Genomic DNA, 22,039 nt, shown 5'->3' with positions numbered 1-22,039 from the left:
TCATTAAGGTCTGACCTTAGGTGAAACATAATAGCCATTGCATTTCTCTACCCATGTAAGAACTCTATGCACTATCGCCATATCTGGTGACAACAAACCATGCATTACGCCTTTGCTACAACGGTTTTGTCTCGCCTAAAACTATCTCTGTTTTGCCATGCAAGCCACCATCAACAGTAATTTGCACCGTCTCATCCCTTCTCCAAAGTTCTTGGCCGTCTCTGTTGCTCTGATGAGATCCAGTAAGACGTTCATTGTACCAACGTTCGGCTTTGGTAGTGTACGTCTCCGAGTTGACCTTGCTTCTGTGAATGGTAACATAGACAAGTTTCTTGCTACGAGCGGGTACCATGATGGAGTGATCGATGCCTACAGTCAGTGTGGTTATCGCACTCGTGGATTTGGAGGTTTCGTGCTCGTAGTCGAATTTGACTGCCACCTTCCATCCTACTGTAGCTTCAACAATACCAATGCCTGCTTTGCCAGATACAGAGTACTCAGTGGCCACACCAGTGGCGTATGTATCTCTCACCGTTGTGTTGATCTATGAAAGGGAAGTATAAAATCAGTGTACGTCTCACAGAAATTTCTTACACCCAAAACGTACCGAGATCGTGTATCCTTTGGCGAATTCAATGGCTACCAAGGCTTCTTTATCGCCAAGATTCTTCGCCCATATTTCCTCATATGACGCCGGAATCTTGTCTTATTGCTAGTAGGATGAGTTCGGAAGTTGGAATCAATGCATGTTACTCTTATACATGTACGCGCATTCTTGCCGCATACATGAATCCAAGCCAAGCGATTGGAGTCGAGACTATACGATGTATCTCGATAGTGGCGCTCATCTTCATCCACGTCATGAACAGCCATCCCGTGCTGCGTCAGGGAATCTCTTTCGTTCAGTATCTTGTTGTGTAAGATTCGTGTCAATTGCTACAAAGACCTAAGGGTGGCTTTACCCAAGGCAGCTAAGGAAAGGTCACTCTCGTTTAGTGTATGCTTGGCAGATGCTTCACGGTTAGCCGAAGAATGTGACTATATACAGAGTCATCAAGCTTCGAATGTAGCGTTGTGCGGCTGGTGGTAGTCTTTTCACGAGGTTGAAATCATGCGTGATGTGGCGGACTTGTCCGCGAGGCTTATCACGGGGTTGCTGTCCTGAATGCACGACTGGAATGGCGTCCTGTCGAGGAATTGAAGGTACAGGCTCACTGGCTTACAGTTGCGGAATGACTTTATGGATGCACAGTCACAATGTCACCTCACGTGCACTTGTTTGGTAGTGTGTGAAGAAGACGATATCCCTTCGCCCTGTTTTTGGACCACTTCTTAGCGGTATACTAGACGCGCACCAAAAAGATAGAACTGGCAATGAGCTAACTATCCCTAGAATCCGACGGATACTCCTAGTTGGATTGAGATGTTACATTCGACTGCCCTCGGCCTACTCTTGCAACATATCTTCGGACACTGAACCTATACTCACGCCTATCAACTCCTTAACACGTTCATTCTTTTGCGGAAGTATCTCCAATGGTATTAGCGCTTCTCACCGATAGTGAGCTGAGAGTCTGGTATGTACTGAGAATCCTGAGCAACATCGTCGCCTGGCAGCTCAGCGGGTGGTATTTCCACACTGGGCTTGGCACCGATTTCCTGAGGTGCTATGTTCTTGGAATCCATCTCTTGCTTTCGATCTTCATGTGGCAATTCAGTAATTGCACTCCCGCCAACCTCTCGTCGCTCGTCGGAGGGTATCTCTGGCACTTGATCCTGTTTCTTCTTACGACGTAGAAGTAAAAAGATAGCGACAGCGATGAGAGCAAGTCCACATACACCACCAACTACACCACCAGCTATAGCACCAGTGTTGTTCTTCTTGGGTCCGCTCACTGCACTTGAAGACGGGGTCGAAGATGGGGAGGACGATGATGTTGGAATCAACGACGACGACGATATTTGATCAGGTGGTATACAAGCATCGACGCTGTAATAGACGAAAGACGAGTTATAGCACTCGGCTATCTGAGCGAACTGGAGGACTGTCGAAGAGCATGGTACGAATTCTTCGCTATCGGCCCCGTAGATGGTAGCTAGTGTTTTCAATAAGTGTAACTTTTCTATGAAGGTACAACGCAACGACTTACCACTGCAGCCTGGATCAAGACCTACGACCTGAAAGCTCTCGTATTTTCCCTGGTCGGCCAATCGAGTGCAAGTACCATTAGGATACTAGTTGTTGGAGGGCGAGGTCAGTCTGTGTTTCACATGCAGTTCGTATAGGTACACTTACGCCATTTTCTGCATTGATACTTTGGAACGCATTCTTGCACTGCCCGTCCGTAAACGTCGCGATTCTTGAGCTGAAAGCAACTTGAATAGGAACTATAACTGAGGCGATGCTGAAGACCATCCATGTACTGATGCTAGAACACGGCATGTTCTTGTAAAGTCTGAGGGCTTGCTGAATGTGAGTGCCGCTGATAGACGCGAGTCGAAAGGCGTTGCAGTAGGCGACTCAAGAGGTGGGCCGGGGCTTATTGCTTGTAAATGCGGCTCCACTTTCTAGTTAGGAAACTTGCTGCATCTTCAAAAGGCTGTGATGCAATAAGAAACGATCGCTGCAAAATAACAGGCCAGCCTGATCGGCCCCATCGCCAACAGCCTATCGTAGGCACTACACATACACATACGTAGGTGGTGCGTGAATACAGAAGCTGAAGTCGAGCCATTCCGAACAATCTTGTGAGGCAGGAACCGCTTTCGGTGTTTTGTGATACCAGAATGATGCGTCATCAGCGCCACAAGATGTCTATGCGTGCGTCGATTGGCTGCAGCGGCGGTCGACCCCGAGACGGGACGCTCCCGCCCCTTAGTATGTTTAGTCTTGCTCCACGGAAAAGGTTCGCATTAATTAATCGCACACCATCTGTTCAGCTTCGTCAGCTTCATGCATTATAAAGACAGATATATCATGACAAAGCAAGCACTTTACATAGAAAGCTGTGAAATACGAAGAAAAGAGCCCCCTCGGGCTACGACGAACCACCAAAGCGTATGCTACCCGTGGTGATCTTCTAATTGTAGATGATGCGGCCCCAGTCTATTCAGCGCCTCGTCCAGAAACGGGTATATGATTGTGAGAACTAGACGTAGACTAAACTGGAGTTCCGTAGCCTCTTCACGAAAGCCTTACCGCCTTACTAGACACAGAGTATAAGAGATGACTGACCAGCTTGAGAAAAACTCCAGATCATAACAAAGATCACAAAGATCATTGTCTTCTTCCCTATCATCGAACATGCGCGCCTCAGTACTTGTCGCGTTGTCTTCCTTCAACCTTGTGGCATTGGGCTGCACCAAAGTCTCCAAGGTCACCCACACCTTCTACGGGTACCCAGGTAAGTTGGCTGTACAAATGCATATGAGACATTAACTGACTCTGAATCTTCACTCCTGCAGATAACGATCCCCCCGGTCCGGCCACTGCCTATGACTGCGGCCGCGGCTACAAGGCTGGCGGTACAGGTACCTATGCCGACCCCTTGACGTTTGCCTCGGCCCCTGGCGAATTCACACAATGTGAAATCATCTACGACCCATACACGAAGAAATATCTTCGTTTCGAGGACTACTGCGCTCAATGCACTACCGACTGGGACGCTGGCATCCACCACATTGACCTGTGGACCGGTAGCACAACTGTCAGCGGAGGCAACGAGCAAATTGAATGCGAGAATGACCTCACGCCGGGTGAGAAGAGCCAGACTATTGTGAGGCAGCCACGAAAGGATCTTCCGGTAGATTGTGAGTAACAGGGCTGAAAATCACATGAAGACAATCTGACATACAATCAGCGACTAAGCTCTACGTCAAAGGTGCCAGTCCGGCGTGCAGAACTAGCCACATATATCCCACTTACAACATTGCCGATTACTGCTAAATACGTAGTAATTGAACGCAACATTGATAATGGCAGATAAACATGGCGGAAGTCCGGCCGGTCTCAGATACTGTACAGTCTTTTCCGTGGAACAGTGTTCTTAGAAGCAATACCAAGCTTGTCTGTAAAGCAATATGATTCTCTTGGCCATAAGGCTTAGCGAATGAGCCTGTCATCTTCGTATCAATTCTCCCTATCGTGTGTAACATGGGCGTGCAGGACGGGGGCGTGCAGCGTTGAGCTCCTTGCATTTACCGAGGCATTTCGACGTGTAGCTACTGGCCTCCACTTGTCTCGCCTTGCTAGGTTTGATGTAGCTTGTCCATAGTAGGGTACGCGGACTCGATGTTCTAAGCATTAGCCCACAGAGGATGCCAGGCTGACCCTACTCTCCTGAACATACCACAATGCGCCCTTCTTCGAGTGGCCTGCTGTTTGATCGAGAACTGTAGAGCGTTTTATGTTCAGCCTCGCCCAGCGTCCAGTCGGAGAGTATTACTCCGAAGCTGACGCGCTACTCAGCCAGCACAATCTGCGTCGCAATAGGTGCCTACTCTGTTCGCTGTCCATAAAGAAGGGCTCTTACTCTCCGTTTTAGGGTATTGTGGATGTTTAGTCCATAGTGTTGGTGGTGGAGGGATGGTTGTGCGCCGAGGTGAACCGCATCCTCTCCGCGATGACGTCAAACATCGTCAACATCTGTGCACGTCCCTTCCACGGGACTGACAGGAAGTATGGGCATGGGACGTCCAAAGCCTTTGGCTCTGAATGCAGCCAGAAATGGAGAGTACAGGCCTCGCTTCGCCAGCGAGCGCAAACGTATGCGCAGACTTGACAGATGAAGGACTGTCACAGCGCTGGGTGCCGTCCATCTATCGCCCAGGAGCAGGTCCGCCCATCGATCTTTTGGCCTCTGGTCGATCACACCTCAGTGCTGTGAGAGAAACCCTGAAGTCGCTCGACAGTTACAATGAGCGCATTGTACGCCAACCCTACGATTTCAATGCCTGGTTACGCCGAGGAAACTGCATGATGATCCTTGGGTTTCCCGAACTTGCTGTCGCTGACGCTTACAAAGCCAAGGTTCTTGAGGAAAGAAATCCCGGAAACGATCAAGAAGGAGCGCAAATTTACAATTTGCTTGAAGCTGCTTTGCAAGCTTGCCATTGCCAATGGGATGCAGCAGAGATCCTAGACAAATCAGCAATCGAGACAGATCCGCGGCGGCAGGAAGAAACCCGAAACAGACTTGTCAAACTACGCGAGCTTCTGAAGCGGAAAGAAGAGGCTGCTATAGAATTGGGAGGTACATCTTTCGAACTCAGAGATAGGATAAGAGATGGTGCAGTACTCACTGTAGAATATCCATGGACCATGGGATATCATCTCAGAAGGGCTCCAGAACTTGTGAAGCTCATCAATCAGGAGCTTCGAGGGGGAGAAATAGAGGCAACGTGCTACCTGGGCCAAAGTAGCCTGGCCAAGGACTCAAATGAAGACATGTTAGGCATGTTCGCAGCTCGCGAGGTACAAGCTGGCGAACGTATGCTTACGGATCGAACCGCTACCGGTATATGTAGTACACCATCCTCGGACTCGTGCTGTAATTGCTACGCGCGCTTACCGGAAGATCCAACACAGGGGGAATGTTGCGCTGAAAGCTACTGCTCAGCAGCATGCCTCAATCTCGCAATGAACACCTATCACAAAGCGATCTGTGGTAAAGACTTTACGTGGCTCCAGCAACCTGCCAAAGGCTTGACGCACAACGCTTCGCCTCTGCGGTCCCTTCTCATGTTGCGACTACTGGCGACATGCGTCCAATCTGGTATTGACAATTCACCGCTAGATCACCCGCTGATTGCGCGTTTGAAGCCTCTTGCCAACAAAGGACATCTTGATGTGTTCACTCTCAATGAATCAATCATTATACCCATCAGGATCCTAGAACAGCTTGGTGTGGACGTCTTCATAAAACGTAACTTCGATACGGACATCTTACACTCGATCTGGACTCGTCTAGCGAACAACAAAGCTGGATCTCTCGACCCGCGACTTGGCTTCGTCGACGAAATCACGCCGCACCTACCGCTTTTCAACCACAGTTGCGAACCGAATGTAGAGTGGAGAAGGGAGAATGGAAGTACAACTGTGAGCTTCTTTGCCATCAAGCCTATTGCAAAGAATGAGGAGCTGTTCTGTAGCTACCTAAATGTTCAATGCATTCCGGTGGAGCAAAGGCAGGAGATGTTGTGGCCGTGGTTTGAGGGCTCGTGTTTATGCTCGAGATGTGAAAAGGAGGGAAATACTTTACGCATCTAGTTCGTAGTATCATTAACTTCTCTGGAGGCATTCATAACGTCGTAGGCAAATTAAGTTCCAAAGGGGAAGATAATCTGTACTATAAGCCTCAGTATATCTTCTGTTGGGAGATATGCTTCTTCTCAGGTGTCAACACAGCATGACATCTGCCACTCCTTGGTGCTTGTGTCCCTTCTGTCAGCGCCAAACGAAATTCTTCGCATCCCCGCGCTTCAAGGCTTCGATGCTAGGTGGCACGGTTGGTTGCCTTATCGGGTGCACCCTGTCATCTTCCTCCTTCTTTGCAGCGCTAAATTCTTTATCCTTCAAGACGCTTTTACTGTACTTGGTATCCGAAACCTTCTGCTTGACCTCCTCCGGCTTCGACTTCGGCCTCACATCTCCAGCCCTTGGCAGCTTCATCACAGGTATATCAGATTCACGCTCGTCCGTTTGTTGAATATCACGCAGCGTCTTGATAAGCTTGTCCCCTTCGCCCGTCTCGATGTGGTATGTGGAGGCGAATGCAAAGTCTTCCTCTTTGAAGAGTGATACTGCATTACTAGGCGAAACTGCTATGATAGCCTTTTGCGTGAGCGCTGCGAGTGCCCTATCTTCGATGACGGTATCCTGGAACATATCGGCGGTGGCAGCTAGTTTGATGATGTTCATCCAGGAAAATTCAATCGCCATTGCATCAGCGGATATAGACTGGGAACTGAGGTACGATTTTATCATCGATAGGTCGATGAAAGAGAGATGTATGGTGCGGCGTGGTGGCGCGAGCATTTTGAGTTTATTCAAAAGTTTAGAAAACTTGGGTATGTCGACAAGGAGAATCTGATGGCACGTCTCTTGACGAGGACCGAGGAGAAGTGTGACGCGGTCGTAGTAGGACACACCAGCTTCGTGTGGGTTGACAATCTCCCAGTCTTCGTCGTCAATTTGGCTGGGGATGACATTGCCGCTTGTATGTGGTGAAGAGTTTGTGCGGATAGGTGCTGTGCTCGCGAAACCTTGGAGCATGTTAGTAAAGAAAGACATAGTTGAGCTGTGGCGTCTTCAAAACTTGGTCGAGGGCTGGTATTCGGGTTGCGGTTGAAGTTGTAAATGAGGAGGGTCAGTGAAGCTGACGTATAGAAGAGGAATGTGGAGGTAGCGCGTCACACGCCGTAAGGTACTGCGCGATGGAGCGCGCTAAGGTGTCACTGTGAGTTGTCGTGAAACTAAGAATTGCAACGTCTACGAGCCGTACTTTAAACTAGACCCTATTACAGTGTGTGACATAGTCAGCAGGGTCGAAAACATTGTGACTAGGTGGATGTGCAAGCAGTGGCACTCTCAGAACCAGAGTTCCGTTGTTCTGGAGTCTAGAGAGCGTGGTCTGCGTCATAGTTTCAAACACAAAGAAGGATTCCATTTGGAGACAGCAGTTCTTTAGGCCTCGGCACTATGAGCCTAGTCTTGCCAACGACGTCTGAATTTGTATATACACGTACAAAGTGGTATGCCACTCTATTTCGTCTCGTGCTCGGGGGTGATTGCGAATGTAGGTCGAACGAATCTGTCATCAGATGATTAGCCAATGTACCGTGAGAAGCCATGTCTTCAAGCACGTACCTGTCGCTGTTGTAGACCTTGGTCTCTGTGCCAAGTAGCTCCTTCTCCCTCGCCTTGTCCGCCAAATGCCTTCGTACTTGGTCCCGGTCTTCTTCGGCCTGCAGTGCTGGGATGAGGTGTATCCGCGCCCACATCTTCTCGCGCGCGAGTTCACTGTCATCTGTCAGCACTCCCGCTCACATTACAGGACATGGCAGTGTCCGATTTCGAGCATGCGCGTACTTGTGCTCCCTGATTCCCTGTCCAACCCTCCAGAATCCGTATGTCATGAGCGCCGCGGTTCCGAAAAGGTATGCGGCGGGGCGGAAGCCTCGTACGGGCAAGTTGCGCTTGTATTGTACGGGGCTGTAGCCGCCCGTTGGCGGCATATCCTGCGGCATGTTGGGCGAGTTGTTCGTGGCTCAATTGGGGTTCCAAGGTGTCGTCAATGCGGAGACGTGAAGTGAGGTTCGAGCTCGGGAAGCCGCGATGACAGGGATCTGGCTTGGCACGCTAAGGAGTGAGTGAGCATAATTTTGTCGATGCTGAGTGGACAAAAGGCATCACGACCTAATTTCTCTAATCGATGGACGACCACGAAATAATGGATTCTGAAGAGCGTCCTGCGAAGATGCGCAAGCTGGAACATGCGGATGGTGATGTGGACGTGGCGGACGCAGCTGCCATACCAACACCAAACGAGCAACTACCCGTGGCTGCAGAGGATAGCAATCAAGCTGGTTCTACTGAGACTACCGGGACACCAGCTGAAGGTGAAGGCGCAGAGCCAAAGTTGTCAAAGAACCAGCTCAAAAAGCAAAGACGGCTCGAGCGTTGGGAATCTGGACGCGAAGATCGCAAATTGAAGCGAAAAGAAAAAGTCAAAGAGAAGAAGGAGCGACGGCGAGAAGAGTGGGCGAAGATGCTTACAGATGAGAATGGCAAGAGACCGAGACCACCACCTTCACGTCCTCCCAGACAAGCAACTGGAAGACAAGTACCCATCACAGTAATCTTCGACTGCGATTTCGAGGAGCTGATGTTCGACAACGAGCTCAAGAGCTTAGGACTTCAAATCACGAGGTGTTACAGCGATAACCGAAAGGCAAACTTCAGAGCTCACCTCGCACTGAGCAGCTTTGGCGGCAAAATGAAGGAGCGGTTTGATGGAATCTTAGCGAAACAGTACACAAGTTGGAAAGGCTTCCAGTTCTTCGAGGAAGATTTTGTGGAAGTTTCTGAGAAGGCCAAGGAGTGGATGTCAGGACCAGAGGGTGGAAAAGTTCTTGGTGCGTTGAAGACGTCAGCGGAATCCAACGGTTCGAGCGAGCAGGAACAAGCGAAGGCCGCAGAAGAGGAAGGCGAAGTTGTCTATCTTTCATCCGAGTCTGACAATGTTCTTACGCACCTGAAGCCCAACAGCACCTACATCATTGGTGGTTTAGTAGACAAAAATCGACACAAGGGTATCTGTCACAAGCGCGCTGTGGAGCGTGGGATCAAGACAGCCAAGTTACCCATTGGCGAATATCTTGAGATGAAGAGTCGGCAAGTCCTGGTTACGAACCATGTGCTGGAGATTATGCTCAAGTGGATGGAATTTGGAGACTGGGGCAAGGCTTTCATGGCCGTCATGCCAGAAAGAAAGGGAGCTAAGCTTAAGGGCGATGCAGAAGACGGAAATGATGAGGCGGCGGCTGCTGCAGAAGACGAAAAGAATTTGGATAGGGACCTTGCGGCAGCAACAGAAGAAGCCGATGCTGCGACTCCCGAACCGACCACAGAGAGCGTACAGAGTGCATAGACAATTCACAAGTTGTACTCATAATAGAGAATGGCAGAGTGTAAAGACCAGTAGCGAACAACTAGAGATGCATAGCTTCTTACATCAATGCACAATGAATACGCGAGGTCAGCCCTATCGGGTAGCGGAGATCAAGCTTTCTAGGGAGGCGCTAGCAAGCTAGCGGTCAGGGCTGCGGAGCTACACGTCGAGGAGCCAGAGGGGTGAAGCAATCACTAAGCATACATCGTCGTCCTGCCTTGTATTGGCGGCTATTCATTATAGCGACTGAAAATGTATCCGTCGCATTCACAAGCTTGCTTATGTAACAGCCATGTCTCCTGCTGCTGGCGCTGTGAGGCTCCAAGCAGCTGTCAGCCCACTAATTTTGCGCAACGTCACAGCTACTCTGACTTGCGACAGCCCCAGCACACCACCTCCAACACGCGACCCACATTAATTCAGGAACATCGCTACGATTGTAATTAGTTGCCGCTCATGTCGTACCCATCAGATACCCCGTCTTCTCCACCAGTCCGCTCTCCATCGTCACAAACCTCACCGCCGCCCCAGCGCTCTACCCCCAATCGCTCGTCTTCCTACTTCACATATCCAGTATCCTATGCAGTCTCGGGCATCCTGCGGCGACTGAACACGGAAACCAGTCCCAAATCAGACGCGCAATCGAGATCGGGGTCCAACAGTAACCGCAACAGTATAGGCAACGTGCAATCGCAGTTGCAGTCCACCGCATCGTCTCTCTCCAACACGTTTGCGAGTCTCGTCTCCTCCACCACCTCAGATATGAACGCCGTCTTCCAACCACCACATCGGATAGCCAGTCCTTTCCAACCACCGCCGTTGACACCGCTGAGCCTGAAAGGATGGGGAGGTGGCATGCGAGAAAAGGGCAAGCTCCTGAGCACGGCGCTGGCAGAAGAGATCAGGCTCCTGCTACCTCCAAGGCTACAGCTGGTAGACGAGTGGAAGTTGGCATACAGTCTGGAACAGAATGGCGTCAGCTTAGGGACGCTATACAAGCAGTCTGAGGATTATTGGGGAAAGAGAGGCGGCTTCGTGCTTGTGGTCAAGGACGGCAGTGGAGGTGTAAGTTCCCAAATGTCATCACAAACACAGAACGCGTACTCACATCTGGCGACAGATCTTCGGCGCATACCTCTCAGACGCCCCACGCCCCTCTACGTCATTCTACGGCAACGGTGAATGCTTCCTGTGGCGCGCGCACATACTCCATGGTTTCTCTGACCTGCAGATGAACCTTCCGCCCCCACCGTCAGAAGACACAACAGACGCTGTGCGAATGACGACCATATCCTCACCCAAGAGAAAGGGCGATTCGTTAGCGCCGCCACAGAATGGTCGGGCCACTAAGAGCGGTGCGAGCACGCCAGAAAGGATAAGATTCAAAGCATTCCCATACAGTGGGGTGAATGACTACATGATCTTCTGCGAGCACAGCTATCTGAGTGTTGGTGGCGGGTAAGTAGACGTAACCAAAACTCCAGGATTCACACGACTAACAGCATCACAGGGATGGTCATTACGGTCTATGGCTAGACGACAACCTCGAGAATGGCGTCTCGGACACCTGCCCTACGTTTGGCAACGAGCCATTGAGCGATGATGGCAAGAAATTCGAGGTCATGGGTGTTGAGTTGTGGTATATCGGCGTATAAGAAATATTTCCCGGTAACACCCTCTGCGAGCGCGGGGTCCGTTGTGTTGTGCACTGGCCACGCAGTCATGTTGCCTAAAGGTAAAGTGTTAGGCTACGTAACTTAGAACAGATACCATACCTGAAGTCGAAACTGGCTGAGGTAGAGAGCAAAGTATACCCATTTGGTTGTTTCGTACACGCTCTTATCCCTTATGTGTCGCTTCCGAGGATCAGGTCTTTCATAGCACATCACTGCCTTGTCAGCAAGGCTTTCACGATTGTCTTAACTGCTGACATTCGACAACATGCGGCCTTGTTCTTGGTACGATTAAGGTACAATTCTCCAGGCTTCAAGCGTTTTCGTTGTTTGGAAACGCCTTTCTAGGTTGCTGTCTATCTCATCTGTCATTCTTTGATTCTCGGAAGTTTCAGCAGCTCGTGTAAAAGCTTCGGAGTCGAAATGCATCAAGAGAAACGACCTCCTCGGAGATGATATTGGGAGAGACTGTCTTCTTGACGACTCACTGAATGACGGATTGGATAGTCTGGGGGCGAAGATGAGCCTTGGGAGCCCGGGAGTGGAACGTACAGGAAGTCATACTACAATTCGCAACACGGACGACAACAATTTGAATCACGAACTATAAATACCAGTATACGTGCTCCTAGATGCAGTCTTCAGGAGCGAGTTGGTAATATAGAGACGGACCACGATGTCATCGTCAACTGCTCTCTCTCCTTGTCGCACTCTCCACCGCCCCAGATCACATGCACCAAGCCTGACTCTCACTTCGCAGTGTCTTATCTACTTCTCCTGGGACTATATATTTTACTCTCTTCAGTTCACAGCACTCTCAATAACCAAGATCATCATCTGTCAGCATGGCGATCACTAAATCTCGAGGAGCGACTTAGAAGCTGGGACCAGTGAGGTATGCCACTCAATCCTTCACGCAGGCAAGCGTAAGATGCTGACGTAGTGCAGCATAGGCAACAAGATCATCCGCTTCAAGATACCAAAACTGGACCGTCGTTTCACCGTGCATGAAGGTATCAACTACCCACATCTGTTTTGGCAGACGTCCATACTGACATTATGTGTACTTTCCAGATCTCATATGCAGAACCTCTCGATTCTTCGAAGACCGCCTCCAGAAACATCGGAAGCCCATCTCCAACAGCGATGAGTGTTGTGTCTGCGCTGAAAATCTGGACGCTACGTTAAAAGACATCTCTTTCTGCGCCAAGTGCGGACAAAACATCCACGAGGTCTGCATCCAAGCTTGGAAACGCTCATTCACCGCCAGTGTTGATGAAGATTCTTTACCGACATGCCCGATGTGTCGGGCTAGCTGGAAGAACGATCCGCCGCTCGATCATCTAGACCTGAAGCCTGGCCTGGATCCCGAGGCGGTTCAGACTTATCTAGACTGGCTTTACACCTCCGCTCCGCACATACCTTCCCAGATTTCTTCTAGCAAAAATGCTTCCAGTCTGGTGATGCTCAAACTCTGGACTGTGGCCAATGCCATTGAAGACCCTTCTTTCAAAGCCAAAGTCATCATTACTTATTTTACAAAAGATCCTATTCCCTTTCCGGCTTGTAGTCTCAAGTGGGCTTTCGTAGAGCGAAAGCGTGACGACGAAATCCGAGAATTCATCATTGACTTAGGTCTTGAGTTCATCAAGCCCGGTGTCTTCAAGAAAGCCAGCAAGATCTGGCCCGGGGCTTTCATCGGCGAGCTGGCAGATGCAGCGATGGTCCGATGGAGAGATAGGGGGGGGCCTCAAAACATTGAAGAAGATGTGGATGAAAAAGCTGAACATAGAGATGGACCCCGTGAGCGACGACAAAGTCACAGCACTATCGAGTGGCAAAAGCAATACGAAGTCCGCAGTCCCTAAAGTTCCGCACGACAGCCATCGAGCGGCTGATTCAGACCGTACTATCTCTGGAAGGACGAGCCGTCCATCAAGTCGAAAGCATTAAGATCAGAAGGCTGAAGTCAAGAAGCGTATAGATGGAATGGAGCGCGAGCCAAAGCACAACACTCACATCATGCTCCTATCTGATGACGATGGATCGACTGTCACTCGTTCTGCAGGCTGAGCGTCGAATCCCTCAAAAATAGCGCAGGAACTGGTTATTGCAGGAACTAGTATGTTACTTCCTTTCTCTATAGGATGCTCTTTGTCAACAGTCTCTACCTGTTCTACCATATTCAAATATCTCTACCAGTATCTAGTCAACTCAACTGTCAAGCAATGAAATTCACTTGTCACGCCTTCCCCCCCTCGCCTGAACGAACATGTGTGTGTACGAGTTATATTCCCTGGCTAACCGCTGACGGTTGAAGAAGGAGGAGCTATCTCATGTTGTTATTAGTACCTTTCATACCCACTAGCGTACTGGCTATATGGTCAGAATCCTTCGTAGCATCAATCGATCACTTCTGTACTCCAACAACGATATCTTTGCCTGCAAAAAGAACATTCTTATGCTTGCCGTGGTCCTTATTCATGAACCTTTGTGCGTCGAAGAACTGCGGCGCCACTGAAGGGTAGATGACTACCCATCTTCTAGCTACTTGACTCTTCACTTCATATTGCCCACTCAACCGTTGAGTTTACATTCACTAAAGACCTAATCCAAGCAATCCCAGCAACGAAAAAAGGACACTTGGAGAAGATGGCCTATGCCGAGAAGCGTGTCAGTGTTCGAAAGAAGATTGTTATCAAGTAGGTCCTCTGGAATTAACAGCATACCAATGGCTAAACGCTTCTCAGATATGGTCGCAAAATTGTGCGCATCGAGGTTGCAGATCACGAAGAGTTCAACATTCCCAAAGACCTCCTTTGCAAAAGATCTAAATTCTTCCAAAAGAACCTTCAGCCGAAGCGCAAACCTTTCAGTGGGGACACAGAATGTCCTATCTGCAAGGCAACGCTTGAACCCGGTGTCAACGAGCTTACCTTTTGCACTAATGGTTGCGGTCATAATTTCCACTACAAGTGTATGGAACAGTGGAATACGGAGAAGCGTGAAAACAATCAACCAGTCAACTGCCCCTGCTGTCGTCAAAGCTGGCCCGGCGATAGCAAAGAAATCACAGTACATCAATATCATGATATCAGCCCTGGACCATTCTCGATGTTTATCGAATGGTTGTATCATGGCCATATTGCTGTCGAAGACCTCTCCGACGACTCTGATGATGAAGAGATAGCTGAGACACCCGAACCCGACTTACACGAGTTGATCGAAGCATATGTAATAGGTCTCAAGCTCAAAAGCAGAACGTTTTGTCGAGATGTCCTAGAGGGATTGCTAGAGCTTACAGAGGAAACTCGTATCTACCCCCACCAATGCGACATCAGTCTTGCCTACAATAACACGACTAGATGGTCAGTCCTAAGACTCGTGTTGGTACGAATGTACGCTCAAGCAGCATAAAGTCACTGGTTCAAGGATGGGGAGAGCATTGAATATCCTACAAGATTCCTTCAAGACTTGACGATAGCTCTGCTCGAGAAGCGTCCTTGGGAAAGAAGCTGGGGCCTTGCTGAGATGGAAGAAAAATATGTCAGGGGGGAGGTCATTGCCTATGGAAATTTGGACGGCGATGAGCCAGGAGTGATGAATGATCTATCAGAGGGACTGATTTTGGATTCGGAATCAGACGAAGAAATGGGAAGTCAATATTTTCCTATACTTATAGGCTAGCAGAGAATAAAACGCTAAATGCACTTCTAGATATGCAAGACCCAATGCTGCATAGCACAATTGCGAAGTAAGAGCTTTTAGCACAGCATCAGACCGACCTTTATCCTTGAGAACCTTGTATTATACAGTACCGTTCCAACTCCGAAGGCGAGATGTGGCAAAACATCCGATAGCTACAGCAAGATGGCCAAGTTCAAAGATCACCTAAAACACGGCCGAGTAGATGAATGTCTTATCGTCCCAGAACTTGCGCGACAAGATGTGGTGCGCAGCCTGCAAAGCCAAAAGATCCCTCATAAACAGATCCTCATCTGTAGTCTTGCCGTTGATATCTCTAGGGCCAATGTCAACTGTTCTTCCCGCCCAAACGTCTTCCCAGCTTGGACGAAAGTAATCGTTGTACGTAGCGTCTGTGATTGTCCAGGCGCCATCTGAGGCGATGGAGTAGCGTATAAGATTTTGGAACCCAAGTGCTGGTGAGGGTGAGGTCTTGTGCTTGGAATACTGGCCAACCTGAACGCGTTATGTCAATGACATATGTTTATACGCCTCTTGATTGGACGTGACTTACTAGTACCTTGTCACCTCTTCTCATGATGACGAGACAGTCATCACTATTATTGCTCTTGGGTATGTATCCCACATGAAATGCTTTTGTATTAGCGAGGAACATATCGAGGGCCATGGACGACGTTTGATGGAGTAATGTGACGACAGCGTCTTGTAGCATAATATTCTTGGGAATTTTCTTGATAGCCAAGTTGATCATATGAGCATGATTGCGTGGGGCAGTCGGAGGGAGCGCAGCGACACTGTCAGTAAATTGGATTGGGTAAGTCTTGTCCATCGTACTTGGATTAATGGTTGGAAGTCTGTTCAAGAACTGGACGTACCTATATGCATGAGACACTTCATTTGCTTGCTGTCAGTCGAATGATATCGACACTGTGCTTGCTACAGCACGTGAGAGTTCACAGAGTTTCTAGGGATGACTTACCATCATCGTACAGGCGGCACCTCAAATCAGCTGTCGCTCATCATCTTGCGCAGCATCAGAACCTTTGCGACTAGATGACAAACCTTGGCACAATCCCATTCACTCTTATAATCAGTCCGAAAACATGCTTGATATCAACAGATGCCATATAGACTACGCATCAATAACAGGGCCATGACACTATAACGGTCGTTCGCTTCTCATCTTTCATTTGAGTGGGAGGATGCTATACCGAATGCATTGGCGTACGCGAAGATTGGGAAACAGAGGACTGTCAAGATGGCTGTTGACTGTGAGGTCAGATGTTCCAAAGAACTTTGAAAGCCACTGTGAGCTTGAAGGTTACTAGTCAGGACGATGAGAACGTATCGGCGATGGAGACTTGTTCAACGTTATCTGCATCCGTTCGAAGACTGTATTTATACACCATTAGCAGCAGTCGCCCCGCGTTATCAAAAGGGCTTCGCAGGCTGTTGTGTTGTGTAGCTTTCTCTCGCCTGTGGTTGTAGCAGGTATGGGCTAATCCTGGGCCAACTCTCATTAGTTGAAATGGCGATAGATCTACGATTTCCAGGCTCGTGAGTAGCCAATGATATAGCCGAGTGGTAGGGCGACAGCGCCTACTCTATGCAAGGCTGACTGTATCGTGATAGCAGTGCACCAATGACCGTGCGTGTAAGTAGCCCCCAAAAGCCAAACTCCAGCCGCATAGGGTAGACGTGTAACGTACGGCCTCCAACCGCATGTATATACATCTAGGTGCAAACACCCCAACATGATAGCGCCATCGTTCACACAGGCCTCCGGCGCCCGAAGACCTTCGCATCACACTTCGCGACTCCCATTGCAGCTAGATATATCAGCATGGTTCTGATAACGCATCATAACGCCAGCCAATCTGGCGTAATCGTGATGTATCCTGAGCACAAAGGACAAGCAGTATACATCCTCTCAGTAGTCTCAGCCTGCACCACGTTTCTAGTCCTCCTCCTACGCTTCTGGTCGCGCTCCCTCCACGCCAGCGGATTCCGGAGCGACGACTGGACGGCAGCAGCAGCATGGGTATTCCTCCAACCTCTCCTTCACTTCTTCCTTGCGCGCTAAGTCACCCAGCCATTCGTCCTAGCAATCTCCGTCCAAACAGGCCTCCTCCTCCACCACGGTTTCGGCTTTCACATAACCTCCGTGCCTCCCGCCAATATGACCTTCAGCTTGCAAGTCCTATATGCCGGATACTTAACCTACACCGCCGCCATGGCATTGATCCGTATCAGCGTCGGACTCTTCTACCACCGCCTCTTTAGCATCGCATGCCCGAATTTCAGGTACCAAGTTCATGCCAACACGTTACTTAATATCATCTGGCTTGTGGGTCTCAATCTAGCGGCCGCATTCGAATGTACACCCGTCTCTGCTTTTTGGGATAAGGGAATAGAGGGAGCGAAGTGCATGCCAACACTCAACATTCAACTTGGATCTGTGGTGCCCAGTGTAGTGCTGGATTTAATTGCATTAATTATGCCGCTGCCGATAATCTGGAAACTACATTTGAGCATGCAGAGAAAAGTAATGCTGCTAGGCACTTTTGTGCTAGGGTATAGTGTCATTTTTCTGAGCGTGGGGAGGCTGATTACCATTGCGAGGATTGAGCGGGGGTTGGAGAATGATTTGACGTGTAAGTACTGTTCTTGGCTTGAAAAGAAGAGAGAAAGACTAATGAATGCGATAGGGTACTTTGTTGATGTCCTCATCTGGCTTCATGTTGAGATGAGCGTTGCGTCGATTTGTATAAGCCTGCCGAGTTGCTTCTCGATGGTTAGACGGGCGAGAGAGGGCGGTGTTGGTGCATTGATCTCGTCAAGGCCGCTGCCACAGAAGTACCAGAAGCAGGATGCAGATTTGGCTGGAGAAATGGCGCCAGCAGCTGATCGCGATGCAGTATAACAGAAATCTTTTAGTATATTGCAAACTAGTTGTTAATTGTCTTGATGAGAGGAAATATGTTCACTCTGCCGCTTCCTTCTGCCCCAGCTCGCGGATAACCACAACTTTCGCATTAGATGTCTGTATCATGCACGAAGAGTCGTCATGTGAGTCTTGACGCGTAGGACGAGGAGCGCGAATTTAGTGTCTTGGCGCGGCACGCACCTGACGTGCTCTTCAAACTCGGCATCAAAGGTGTTCAACACTCTCAAATAGCGACATCAGTGGTTCGTGCGTATGCGCAACCTCAGAAACCCTAATCAATTTTATCTACAGCGAATTCTAATAAACAGCAGGCGGGCGCTTATTCGGCCCAGACAACCGCGCTGAGACCGTCCTCGTTCTCCGGAACTCCTACAGTGCCAATTCGAAGATCCGCAACGCGCTCTCCCAATTTACCAGTCTTTGGGTCTCTTGGTACGATAGCTACGTTCGAAGTGGTCTGATCGCCAATGGCCACGAAATCACCAGCCTTGTTGATGTCAAAAGTACGCGGGTACGTGCCATAAGAAGACGTGTTGGCTGTCCATGTGAGGGATCCGTTGGGGGAGATGGTGTATTGGGTAAGCGAGTCGTTACCGTTGAACTTCTTGTCGTTTCGGTTTGTGATGTAGACGAAGTTACCCTTGACCTTGACCTCACCAACCTTGGTACCACGAACGGCGGTGGCGTTGCCTTGGTATGGCGTCAGGGTTTGCTTCAGAGTCAGAGACATGCAGTCTCCTGATGAGGGGTATGATACCGCCCACGATGACACGCTGTTGGAAAGCTCATTGGCGATGAAGAGAGTGGTGCCTTCGGCTGCTCGACGAACGCGCGAGTTAGCTCCAGATGGTGTCCAGAAGGCACCATGTCGTGGTCCTGTGCCAGGAGGCGGCTTCGCAGAAGCGCACTCTGTAAGCTTTCCGGAGGTCTGGTCGATCTTGTGGATTCGGATCTGATCAGTTCCAAGGTCAGGGACTACCAAGAAGTCGCCAGATGGGTCTACAAAGGCATGATGCGGGTGGGGAGCTTCTTGTCGAGAAGGGTTCACGCCTTTTCCGGTATACTTGATTGTTTGGAGTGGCTGTCCTCCGGTCAACGGCAATTTGAAGGTTGTCAATTGCGAAGATTGGCTGTCGATCAGTTAGCACCAATGGTGTCTACCGGAAGATGCTGACTTACTAATGAGCGTTTGCGATGAAGCTCTTTCCATCTGCACCGCCATATAGTGCTGTCGCAACAACACCCAGAGGTGTAGAACCCTTCCCTCCTGCAGTCACGGTGCCGTTGTTACCAACAGCGAAAGAGACCAAGTTTCCTCCACTCGCCCCGTAGAAGACCTCGTCCGGAATGTACAGCGCTTTCCCAGCATTGTCGTACGTAATCCAACTAGGCAAATTGTTGCCTGTGGGGCTCGATTTGCTTAGGGTCAGGGCATTATTTTCGAACGACAGGTAGTTGATCGTGCCCGAGTAGTGAGTTGCCCACAGGTTCGCCGCACTCGCGGCACTACCGAAAAGCGGTAGAAGGAGAGAATGTGAAGTGAGCATGGCGGGTCTGGGTGACGAGTCAGGATTGTTCTGTTGGTACACCTCAAATACAAGGACGTGGCATCGTTTTGTACGTTCATCTCGTGCTCATGGACATTTCCACTATTTTGCCTTAGTGTCACGCGCACGCGATCTACATTTCGGAGGCTACCACGATGAAACACCTGACTACACCCTCTTGGACTAAACAACCGCCCTCATTATGCGTTTCGCTGAAAGTGCAGGCTGGCTTTTCAGCCTCGGTGTGTATGTTTTTCCAAGCCGGTTAAAGGGTACACGTCGGACAATATATCGCAATATGGAGCCATGTTTCGAGCAGGGGTATGACGTTTCACCCGGTTGCCGACCCCAGCTTGATCAACATGGAGAAATTACAGAGGCCTTGCATTTCGGTCTTTCATCTCGCACACACACATGTTAAGATCTCTTGGCCTGCCGTCTACCGGGAACGTAACTGCCACGCCGCTGACATGCGCCGGTACATGAACGCGGCTACGTCGCAGCAGCACACGTGCCTGGATATAGACGAGGAGGCATGTCTTAATCTTTCTGCGACCAATGTTTGCCAAGAGCGAAATAAAACTGAAGCCACGGTTCCTTACATTTGCCGTAGCTCATAGTCCTTTTTGGGATACAGGCAAGATCTGTTATTACAAGCATCGACAGGAGCACGGCATCTCCACGATGCCAATGAAGGATTCAACAGAAGTACAAGGTTTTCGCTGGGCAGGTCCAGTCCTTTCATCGCAGTGATAACTCCTGGTCTCATGTTCTTCTTTCTCTTCAGCCGTAGTGTATTGGGCCAATATGTTCTCTCATCATCACCACAATCCACCTCTAGGATTCAAGCAATGCTTAAGTAGCGCGAGTATGTTGGTGGATGAATTTGTCCTAGGCAGCCAAGCCATCTTTTTATCTCCAAGATGATGACGCACTACTACACATGGCTCTTTGCCGCTGCTACTCTCTTTTCCTGTACTACTGCCGCAAATGCGACATTGAGCGAATGTCTTGAGTCTCGTCAGGTTCCTGTATATGCCGCAGGTACCAAGAATTATACTCAAGCCGTGAAGCCTTTCAACCTTCGTTTACCCTTCGTACCCGCCTCCTATGCTGTACCGCAAACCGTCAAGCAAGTCCAGGACGCTGTGTCTTGCGGTGTCGCCAGCAGCGTCAAAGTCACTGCAAAATGTGGAGGCCACAGCTACGGAGCACATGGTCTTGGAGGAGAAAATGGTCATCTGATAGTCGATATGCGACGCTTCAACAGCGTAACGGTTGATCAAGAGGCACACACAGCTGTTGTAGGAGCTGGTGGTAGACTGGGAAACATTGCTCTAGCACTGTACGCCCAAGGCAAGCAAGCTATCAGTCATGGTACATGTCCTGGGTAGGCCCTCATATCCTTTATGACGATAGTGTGGTAGACTGACAACTTTCAGCGTCGGCGTAGGAGGCCTAACACTTCACGGTGGCTATGGTCTGTCATCGCGCCTGCACGGCTTGACCCTCGACCAGCTCGTCTCAGCAACTGTGGTCCTCTCCAACAGCAGTGTAGTAACTGCCTCTCCATCATCTAACCCCGACCTCTTCTGGGCCCTACGAGGTGCCGGCGCCGCCTTCGGCATCGTCACCGATTTCAAATTCAAGACCTTCAACGCCCCAGAGAGCAATCTCATCTTCTCCTACAGCCTCTCTCCAAGTAACACCTCCCAACTAGCCAATATCCTCACCGTCCTCCAGGATTTCACCATGCACAGCCAACCCGCCGAGCTCAACATGCGCATGTTTCTCCCCAACCAGTTGACGGGTGTATACTACGGAAATCGCACGTCTTTCGACGCCATCATGAACCCACTGCTCACTAAGCTCAACATTCCGCTTTCCGGGCGTGGTGCAGGCACGGTGTCAGCAAAAGGATGGATCGACACCCTAACATCCTTCTCCAACGGCCCATTGCCCCAACCAGAAATCTACGACTACCACGAGAACTTTTACGCCAAGTCACTCATGCCCGAGGAACTATCTCCCGCTGCGATGACGGCGCTAGCAGACTACTATTTCACAACCGCACGTAATATTCGCAACCGCACCTGGTACTTGCTCATCGACATGCACGGCGGAGAAGGGTCAGCCATCTCCTCGGTACCAGCTGATTCGACATCGTACTCGCATCGCAAAACCGTGTTTAAGATGCAATTCAACGACCGCATCTGGCCGGATAGCGCGACGTACAAGCCGGAGATGATGGACTTTTTGAATGGCTGGGTCGAGGCGATCGAGAAGGCTAGTGAAGGGGAGAAGTTTGGCATGTACATCAACTACGCTGATACAAATCTCACAAACACCGAGGCGCATTCACGGTACTGGGGGGAGCATTATGAGAGGCTGACGGGGATCAAGGGAGCTTATGATCCGAACAAGGTATTTGAGGGACCGCAATTGGTCGGAAGTTAGAAGCTAGCTGTTAGATGTTTGATGATGAATGGAAACAAA

The 22,039-nt window shown here is 49.8% G+C and overlaps 8 protein-coding genes across 8 annotated transcripts; 4 read left to right on the top strand and 4 right to left on the bottom strand.

Annotated features, from left to right (window-relative positions):
• Positions 1–115: 115 nt before the first annotated feature.
• On the bottom strand, positions 116–2,443 carry GT037_000359 (uncharacterized protein; the record flags this gene model as incomplete). Its single annotated transcript, XM_038925406.1, has 5 exons — positions 116–544; positions 608–705; positions 1,557–2,096; positions 2,151–2,235; positions 2,297–2,443. 5 exons carry the CDS (start codon positions 2,441–2,443, stop codon positions 116–118), a joined length of 1,299 nt encoding a protein of 432 aa, XP_038791262.1.
• An 861-nt stretch (positions 2,444–3,304) lies between these two features.
• GT037_000358 (uncharacterized protein) lies at positions 3,305–6,268 on the top strand (the record flags this gene model as incomplete). The annotated part of the gene is made up of 5 exons (XM_038925405.1): positions 3,305–3,404; positions 3,466–3,810; positions 3,861–3,881; positions 4,725–5,516; positions 5,622–6,268. The coding sequence occupies 5 exons, from the start codon at positions 3,305–3,307 to the stop codon at positions 6,266–6,268; spliced, it is 1,905 nt and encodes a 634-aa protein (XP_038791261.1).
• Positions 6,269–6,445: 177 nt separating this feature from the next.
• On the bottom strand, positions 6,446–8,247 carry GT037_000357 (uncharacterized protein; the record flags this gene model as incomplete). Its single annotated transcript, XM_038925404.1, has 3 exons — positions 6,446–7,298; positions 7,868–8,020; positions 8,090–8,247. The coding sequence occupies 3 exons, from the start codon at positions 8,245–8,247 to the stop codon at positions 6,446–6,448; spliced, it is 1,164 nt and encodes a 387-aa protein (XP_038791260.1).
• A 185-nt stretch (positions 8,248–8,432) lies between these two features.
• GT037_000356 (trna (guanine-n-)-methyltransferase) lies at positions 8,433–9,650 on the top strand (the record flags this gene model as incomplete). The annotated part of the gene is made up of 1 exon (XM_038925403.1): positions 8,433–9,650. One exon carries the CDS (start codon positions 8,433–8,435, stop codon positions 9,648–9,650), a length of 1,218 nt encoding a protein of 405 aa, XP_038791259.1.
• A 477-nt stretch (positions 9,651–10,127) lies between these two features.
• GT037_000355 (uncharacterized protein) lies at positions 10,128–15,031 on the top strand (the record flags this gene model as incomplete). Its single annotated transcript, XM_038925402.1, has 8 exons — positions 10,128–10,736; positions 10,792–11,129; positions 11,182–11,310; positions 12,293–12,357; positions 12,419–13,147; positions 13,971–14,046; positions 14,095–14,712; positions 14,764–15,031. The coding sequence occupies 8 exons, from the start codon at positions 10,128–10,130 to the stop codon at positions 15,029–15,031; spliced, it is 2,832 nt and encodes a 943-aa protein (XP_038791258.1).
• Positions 15,032–15,235: 204 nt separating this feature from the next.
• On the bottom strand, positions 15,236–15,923 carry GT037_000354 (uncharacterized protein; the record flags this gene model as incomplete). The annotated part of the gene is made up of 2 exons (XM_038925401.1): positions 15,236–15,544; positions 15,603–15,923. Coding segments are annotated over 2 exons (630 nt in total), but the record flags the coding sequence as incomplete, so codon positions are not given.
• Positions 15,924–18,315: 2,392 nt separating this feature from the next.
• Positions 18,316–19,543, bottom strand: GT037_000353 (uncharacterized protein; the record flags this gene model as incomplete). Its single annotated transcript, XM_038925400.1, has 2 exons — positions 18,316–19,126; positions 19,176–19,543. 2 exons carry the CDS (start codon positions 19,541–19,543, stop codon positions 18,316–18,318), a joined length of 1,179 nt encoding a protein of 392 aa, XP_038791256.1.
• Positions 19,544–20,466: 923 nt separating this feature from the next.
• On the top strand, positions 20,467–22,000 carry GT037_000352 (glucooligosaccharide oxidase; the record flags this gene model as incomplete). Its single annotated transcript, XM_038925399.1, has 2 exons — positions 20,467–20,933; positions 20,986–22,000. The coding sequence occupies 2 exons, from the start codon at positions 20,467–20,469 to the stop codon at positions 21,998–22,000; spliced, it is 1,482 nt and encodes a 493-aa protein (XP_038791255.1).
• Between the last annotated feature and the right edge of the window lie 39 nt (positions 22,001–22,039).

The sequence above is a fragment of the Alternaria burnsii genome (genome assembly GCF_013036055.1).
Source record: "Alternaria burnsii strain CBS107.38 chromosome Unknown 705, whole genome shotgun sequence".
Taxonomy (NCBI): Eukaryota; Fungi; Ascomycota; class Dothideomycetes; order Pleosporales; family Pleosporaceae; genus Alternaria; species Alternaria burnsii.
This window is presented reverse-complemented; position numbering and strand designations above follow the sequence as displayed.